Source organism: Petaurus breviceps, unplaced genomic scaffold, assembly GCF_028583685.1.
Source record: "Petaurus breviceps papuanus isolate PSGF00001 unplaced genomic scaffold, PetGlider_PUasm1.0 138, whole genome shotgun sequence".
Classification (NCBI taxonomy): domain Eukaryota; kingdom Metazoa; phylum Chordata; class Mammalia; order Diprotodontia; family Petauridae; genus Petaurus; species Petaurus breviceps.
This window is the reverse complement of record NW_027185694.1, coordinates 19,395,027-19,403,317: the sequence shown is the minus strand read 5'-3', so window position 1 is coordinate 19,403,317 and position 8,291 is coordinate 19,395,027. Positions and strand designations below refer to the sequence as shown.

The following is an 8,291-nucleotide window of genomic DNA, read 5'->3' as shown; positions in this document are numbered from 1 at the left end:
TCCAATCTAATTCTGAAGCAATGATTCTCCTCAGTGAGCTTTTGAGATTCTTTTTCCATCTGGCAAATTCGACTTTTTAAGGCATTCTTCTCCTCATTGCCTTTTTGAGCCTCCTTTGCCATTTGAGTCAGTCTGTTTTTTAAGGTATTATTTTCTTCAGTCAGGCTGTTGACTCTCATTTCATAATTTTCTTGCATTGTTCTCATTTCTCTTCCCAATTTTTCCTCCACTTCTCTTATCTGCTTCTTAAGGTCCTCTATGGCCTGTAACCAGCTTGTATTTTCCTTTGAAGCTTTTGGTGCAGGAGTTCTGACTTCACTGATTTCCTCCTGTTCCATGCCTTGCTCCTTCTTATCCCCAAAATAGGAGTGTAATGTTGGAATTTTCTGTCTGCTTTGCTTCCTTTGCCTGCTCATTTTGCCACTCAATTATTTGACTTTTGGGCTTTTTGCCACAGTAGGACTCTGCCACCAGACAGGGGAGTTTTCATCCCAAACGCTGGAGTTTTCTCAGCTGCCAGAGGTATTAAATGGGTACCCTCTCTGAGGTCTCCACACACTCTGGCAAGCTGGACACACACCCCAGGACCTCCACCCTAGACTGCAATTCCAGATCCAAGCAGGTTAAAGCAAGAGCGATTACCCCTCAGACTGATGCTTGGTCCCCCTACACTCTGCAGGCCAGGAGCTGAAGCCACCACGTGGCACTGGCAGGCTGTGCTGGCATCTCAGCGGTTTCTCGCCCCGGGGGTACAAGCCACGCACTCCCACTTACTGGGTCCCAAAGTCCAGACTGCACTGGCCTCTCACCTTGTCCTTCGCATCTATGTATTGATAAATCTGGAAATGGCCACAGCTGCTGCTGATCTGTAGTCCCTCCAGCCCGCAGCTGGTCAGGCCTGCCCTGGGGTTAAAGCCTCAGTGTGGGGCTGGGCTCAGCTCCCAGAGTGCTGCTGGCTGATTCCTACCGGCCTGCTGGGCTGTCCTCAGCGGGAGGTTAGCTTCTCTGTGTCATTTTGTGGGTTCTGCAGCTCCAAAGTTTGTTTAGAGTCCCCTTTTTACATGGATTGGGGAGGGGGGAAGCCGGAGCCGCAGGAAGGTCGTGCTTCTACCAGAAGTCATGTATTCTAATCCCCTTATTTTACAAATGAGGAAACAGAGGTCCAGAGTTAAATGACTTGCCTATGATCACATGGTAATAATGATATAACCTGGTTTTTAGGCACTTGGTGCATGGTGCAGGCACTATGCTAAGAGCTGGGGGCATCAAAAAGGCAGAAACATGGTGACCGCCCTCAAAGAGACATGATTTATAACAGTAGATGAAAGATGTGTTAGAAGGAAGGGTTGGAGGAGAAAGAGAGGACCGGTAGGACTTGAGCTGGTCCCCTAAAGAGAGAGGAACCAAAGGCATTGTGTGTGAGAAATCACACCAGCAGAGATGTAGAGATAGAAGCGTGCATGATCTGGGAGTAATGGCCTGACCGATTTGGCTGGAGTAGAAGGCGACATCGGGAAGATAAATTGGAGCCCCATCCTGGGGAGCCTTGAATGCTAGGCTAAATTTGGACTTAGAGGCAGTAGGTCAGTATTGAAAGGTTTTGAACAAAAGGCTGACATGTGCAGAGCAATGTCTAGACCCCAAGATTTGTCTGACAGTGTTGTGTGGGATGAAGGCAGGAAGATCAATTAGAAATTTGATGACTGTAGTAAGTCAAAATATGAGGTGATTTTAGGAGATTAGCAGTGAGCATGGAAAAGCAGGGATGGATGAGGGACACAAGAGCAGAAGGATTGACTTGGTGCCTGATTCATTTGAGGTGGAGCTAGATGAGGATGGCTCCACAGTTTGCACTTTACATGCATTATCTCATTTGAAGAATAAGAAGATAAAGATTCCACTAATAGAATATCAGTCTGGAGAAAGAGTTGAAGGTGGCTTGGGGCTACTAACTAGCCTCTTTTGCTTTCATGTGCATAGCTGATTGCATTATAAATTCATGTAGGCCTGGGCTGTTCAGATTGAGTGTGGTGTATACTGTTATTCCATATGTTCTCCTGTCTTCTCCTGTTCATTTGGTATTAGTAATGATAATAACAACAATAGCTAACAGCTGTGCAGTACTTTAAAGTTTGCAAAACACTTTACATACATCACATGTACATATACTCAAAATAGGCCCAACCTGTACATCCCTTCAAAAGATTTCCCCCCTTCTCCACAGGCCAGAAGGAGATGGGCTCCTCTCTCCACTTTCTCTTCTCTTCCCTAAGTCTAACAGGAATGAAAATGAACATACCCTCAGTTCCATTCAGAATCTCCTTTCATCCATTGTATACTCAAAATTATTGGTGAGGAAACTGAGACATCAGAGAGACAAAATAACTCCCAAGTGATATTTTTCTGGGTCCCAAAAAGCAAGTTCCAGGGATAGTTGGCTAAAAAGCCATGGCATTATATATAACAATAGTAAATCCAATTTGTCCTAAATTGTATTGGTCTGGAAATTGATGACCGAAGGCAGTATTGTTCATCAATGCCTGGGCCTGAATCCTTTTCCCTATGCCATGTAGTGTTTTTTTTCTTCTGGAGTACTAGGAAAATGGTTGTCGGGCTTTCACTCCCTAACTAACTAAGAAGTAGAAGGTGTCAAGTTACATTTGCCATCTCTTTTATTTCAGGAAGATTCAGAGGACAGTGAAATTGATATGGAAGATGATGAAGAAGATGATGATGATTTGGAAGACGAAAGCATGGCTCTCTCCCCCACTAAACCAAATCGTCGGGCCCGGAAACCTGAGCCGCTGGATGAGAGTGACAATGACTTCTAGTCTACTCCTTCTGGCCCCAATGTTAATTAAACACAACTTGGGTAAATCTATGATGAGAAGTTTGGGAAAGTAAGATGCATTCTTTTAACTAAATTAGCTATTCATTATTGAAGATGTTCGAGTTACTTTGCTTAGATTTCATGAGGTTTAAACAAAAACCCGTATTGGGGTTTTGGTGGTATACCACCAAATAGTTTTCAAATATATTTACCTACTATTTTTGGAAAACAGGATTTCTTATTTCCTATCATAGAGGAGGTACAGAATGGTCCATAGAACTCCAAAGAGAAGAGAAATATAACTAAAACCATTGTGTTAAAAGTCAGATCTTTGGAACCACCCCAGGGACAGTTTTCCCAAGTATATGATACTCTCACATGGTTTTAGAACACTGTGGCAACATACTGATTTTTAAGGTCTAACTTTTAGTTTGAAAACTCCCTATGTGCTCTCTGTACCAACTTTTGAATTTCCTTAAATAAACATATTTTTCTAACATTTCAGTCACAGAGTCATAGAATGTTAGAGCTGGCTGGGCCTTTGAATTCATCTAATACAACTAACATTTTACCAAAAAAAATGAGATTAAGATGAAGAAAGGTTGTGACTTGTGTATGGCTTTATAGCTCTTGAGTAGCATGTCTTAAGTTTCTTGAAATCCATCCAGTTCAGGGCCCTTTCTACTATACCACACTGTCTTTTCTTCATAAGAAATGTAATAGATTAGTTTCTATTCTTTTGGAACATCCTTATAGGTGAGAAAGATGCCTGAAAGCCTTTATATTAGGCTGCAATTATGTTTCAGTTTTTCTTCACTTCCTTTTCAGCTCACTTATTTCTGAAAAAGCTCATGTTCCCAAGGCAACCAGGACCACCTTTTCATCAGATCTCTCTTCTTTTTTAGTTATCTGCACTAAATGTGTAAATCTTTTTGACCTAGATTTCTCATTTCCCTGAGACCATGAGATTAACCATCAGTAAATTTAAGTATCAGCAATGGAATTGTAAACCTGCAAAACTTAAAGAATTTTTTAAGAGGGCAACCTAGTAGCAGGCAGTAAAAGTTACAAAACAATCATACTCTTTAACCAATTAATCCCATTGATAATAACCTCTGATACTTATCATAAGCAAAAAAAGTTGTCCATTCAAAGATTTTTGTAGCATTATGTAATCTGAAAAAACTGAAAACAATCTAAATATCTGTCCAGAGATGGGGTAGTTATAAATAAATTAGGATACATAAATGGAATAAAGTAATACAAAGCAGTTAAGACTAACCTGAGGAAGAAAATCAATCCAGACACATCTTTAAAATAATACAAAGCTGAAAAAATAATAAACAAAAACCACAACCCGAAAACTGAAGTGCCCACTACATATATAAAAGGAAGAGTGAATAAGAATGAATGGACCAACAAAGAATCCTACATAAGACTTAACAGGAGTGATGAAAAATTATGATACTTCTTGTGTCCAAATTAATTGATTTTAAATGTAAATTTTTACTAGGAAAATTTAGTTCTATTGATGTTCAGTGTCAAGCATTTGTTAAAATAATCTTTTTTTTTTTAAAGAATTTGAGGTAGAAGAGTCCCTAGAGATCATCTTGGCCAATCTCCTTTCTCAGAGGGGGGAACTGAGGTCCACAGGGCCTAGACTAATGGCAGGTCTCTTGACTCTTGTCTTGGCACTGTTTCTTCTACCCTGGCAGACTGCCTCTTTCTGGCAGGAGAAAGCCTTGATGCAAAATAAACATAGTAAGAAACACATTAAGTAGGGGTGGCTAGGTGGTACAGTGAATAGAGCACCAGCCCTGAAATCAGGAGGACCTGAGTTCAAATGTGACTTCAGACACTTAACACAAAAACTAGCCATGTGACCTTGGGCAAGTCACTTAATCCCAATTGCCCTGCCCTCCCTCCTCCAAAAAGCAAAAACTAAAAACAAAAAACCCCAACACGTAAGTAGTCAGTTCAATGATTTTTCTTTTTGGTCACCAAAACCACTTGGCCTCCATTATGCACCCACTGCCCCCTTCCCAAAGTGCACTCACCTTTACCACTTATTAGTCATGTAACAATGAGCAAATTACTCGACTTCTCTGAGCTTCAGTTTCCTCATCTACAGAGCAGGGATGATGATAACAATTCACTCTTAGCAAATATACATTGTTATACAAGAAGATTTCTATGTTTATTCCTGATTAACATGGGAAATCTAAAAGTTTTAGGAGTCAAATAACAGTTTAGACTCATTGGATCAAAAAACTATGTGACTGAAAGGTTATTTGGTCTAATCCCCTCCTATTACAAATTGGAAAACAAGCATAGAGAGGGATAGAGATTTATCCAAAGTCACACATTGAGTTAATGGTAGGGCTGAGATTTGAGAATGCAGGTGGTTTGACTACCAGTCTAGTGGTTTTTCCACACCTTTTCCCTAAATACCATCTCTCCAGGATGAGTTTTCTACAGTTTGAAAAAATTATACTGAATAGAGATAGTTGATATGGTATGCTACGAACCAGAGTTTGTTAGATACCTTGGAAGTTATGTTTTTGTTTTTTTTTTATTTCATGTAATTTAATTGGTTCCAAGAAATTACAGCCAGCTAGAATGTAGCTTATATACCGTGTTTCCCCGATAATAAGACCTATCCCGAAAATAAGCCCTCCCCTTACTGTGTAAGATTCCTCTAAAATAAGCCCTCCCCCGAAAGTAAGCCCTATTGAGATTGCTACTGTAGTGAAGGTGATCCCCTGCGCTACATGCTACATTACGGTACCCTCTGTATGCACCATCCCCCTCCCCCCCCGGTGAAACGCACGCCGCGCTCCGAGCTGCGTCCAATCAGAGCTGCAGCAGTGAGCGTGTCATCCTGTTCTTCCCCAGTGATTTGCTTGTAATCACTGTAATTACAATTTGCTTGTAATCACCAAATTGCTGTCAATGTTCATTAAAATAAGCCCTCCCCTGAAAATAAGCCCTCTGGTGTTTTTCTGTCCAAAAAAAATTAATAAGACAGTGTCTTATTATCGGGGAAACACAGTATCAGCAAGAGTCTGTCCTGATTTGAAAATGTGGCTATATGCCAAAAACAATAATGACAAAAAAACAACCAAAACACTACAACCCAAATTCTATATGGAGCTTTTTTTTGCTTTTTTTTTTGGAGGGGGGAAGGCTGGGCAATTGGGGTTAAGTGACTTGCCCAAGGTCACATGGCTGGTAAGTTTTAAGTGTCTGAGACTAGATTTGAACTCAGGTCCTCCTGACTCCAGGGCCAGTGCTCTATTCACTGCACCACCTAGCCGTCCCTGGAGGTTTTTTTTTTTTTAAAGAAACATAAAACACAAAGCCTTTAACAGGAGATCCCTTAAATCCATAGACTGACACTAGTGTCAAAAAAACCTTAGCTGTAACCATGAAACCCATATTAATGCTATTTACCTACCTGAGTAATACCCTTCCATGGGCGAAACTCTAAGTACTTTTTAAAAATAATAATAATGTATTATTCTTCATAACAAACCTATTAGCCATACGAGGATAGTTAGTATGTGAAGCTGATGAGACCAGTGTTGTAAATGTGATTCTTATTGGGCTGATTAGTTTTGCTTTGTTCATAGATACAGTACATACCAGTAGAATATAATAACCTTCTTGAGGGCAAGGATATTCTCATTTTTGCCTGGTACAGTGTCTTGCACATAATTGTTGCTAAATAGATGTTTGCTGAATTGAATTTGGTTCAGTCAGTCAACAACTGTATGATGTTTGCCACAACTCTATTATAGGAAAAACAATTCAAAAACAAATGTCCTAAATGATGGTAAGTCAGTATTGACTTCCTTGTAGGTGAAGAATAGCATGTTAGTTACATTGATGGGAGCATTGGGATGTGATGGGTTAGGTTATAAGCTAGAGTTAGGGTTAGGGTTAATGCCAGAACTAGGGTTAGTGGCAGAATTAGGGTTAGATTAGGGTTAGGGTTAGTGTAGGGAATTAGATTTAGGGTTAAGGTTATTGTTAGGGTTAGTACTGAAATTAGGGTTAGGGTTAATGCCATAATTTGTGTTAGGGTCAGGTTTGGGGTTATTGCTGGAATTAGGGGTAGGTTTATGGTTAGTGCCTCAATTAGAGTTAGAGTTACCTTTAGGATTAGTGCTGTAATTATGGTTAGGGTTAATTTTAGGCTTTGTATCAGGATTATGGTTAGTGCACAGAATTGGGTTTAGAGTTAGGATTATGGTCAGGTTTAGTGCTGAAATTAGGCTTAGTGCCATAATTTTTGTTAAGGTTAGAGTCAGAGTTAGGGTTATTGCTGGAATTAGCGTCAGGGTTAGGGTTAGTGGCGGAATTAGGGTTAATGTTAGTTAATTAGGTTTAGTGCTGGAATTGTGGTTAGGGTTTTTCTGGATCAGGGTTACTGTTAGTGATGGAATAAATGTTAGGGTTAGGTTTAGGGTTAGTAGCGGAATTATGTTTAGGGTTACGTTTAGTGGCAGAATTAGGGTTAGTGTCGGAATTAGGGTTAGAGTTAGGGTTAGAAACGGAATTAGTTTTAGGTTTATGGTTAGAGTTAGTGGCGGAATTAGCGTTAGGGTTAGGGTTAGGTTTAGTCCTGAAATTAGGTTGAGTGGCAATATTATGGTTATGTTTAGGGTTAGGGTTAGTGGCAGAATTTGGGTTAGTTGTGGAATTAAGGTTAGTGTTAGGACCAGGGTTAGTGGTGGAATTAGTGTTATGCTTTGAGTTAGGATTTGGATTAGTGGCAGAATTAGGGTCAGGGTTAGTGGAGGAATTAGTTTTAAGGTTAGGGTTAGGATAGTGTCAGAATTAGGGTTATTAGAGGTATTAGGGTTTGGGTTAGGGTTAGTGGTGGAATTAGGATTAGGTTTAGGTTTAGGATAATGGCCAATTTGGGTTATTGTCGGCATTAGGTTTAGGGTTAGGGTTTGGGTTAGTGCCAAAATTGATGTAAGGGTTACTGTTATTTATGTAATTAGAGTTTTTGTTAGGGTAAGGGTAAGGGTTAGTGTTGGGTTTTGGCTTATGTTTAGGTGTAAGGGTAGGTTTATTGTCAGCGTTATGTTTTTGATTAATTATGAATTATGGTTAGGGTTAGGTTAAGTGTTAGTGTTATTGTTAGTTTAGGGGTAATGTTAGAGTTACTGCTGGAATGAGGGTTTGTTGTAGTGTTATGTTTAAGAGTAGGGTTAGGGTTAGTGTTAGCCTTAGCTGGGGAAGTAGGTTTAGGGTTAGGGTTGGTTTCAAATTAGAGTTACTCTTCGTGATTAGTGTTATCGTTAGGTTTTTCGTTGCTCTTGAGACGTTGTATCAGCAATGCCATATTCACAATGCCTATAGAGATTACAAATATGCTGATATAATTATCCATTACAAAATATGTCATGTTTGCCATATGAGGAAATAAACTAGAAAATTTATTAAGATA

General features: G+C 39.8%; 1 protein-coding gene across 4 annotated transcripts in view; it reads left to right on the top strand.

Annotated features, from left to right (window-relative positions):
* The window catches only part of CLUAP1 (clusterin associated protein 1), a 52,061-nt gene extending 48,732 nt beyond the window's left edge, over window positions 1–3,329 (top strand). For all 4 annotated transcript variants that reach the window (XM_069106693.1, XM_069106683.1, XM_069106664.1 and 1 more), the window contains one exon: window positions 2,682–3,329. In XM_069106693.1, coding sequence (XP_068962794.1) covers window positions 2,682–2,831 — 150 coding nt within the window. In that variant the 3' untranslated portion in view covers window positions 2,832–3,329. The remainder of the gene's footprint in view (window positions 1–2,681) is intronic.
* The last annotated feature ends 4,962 nt before the right edge of the window (window positions 3,330–8,291 follow it).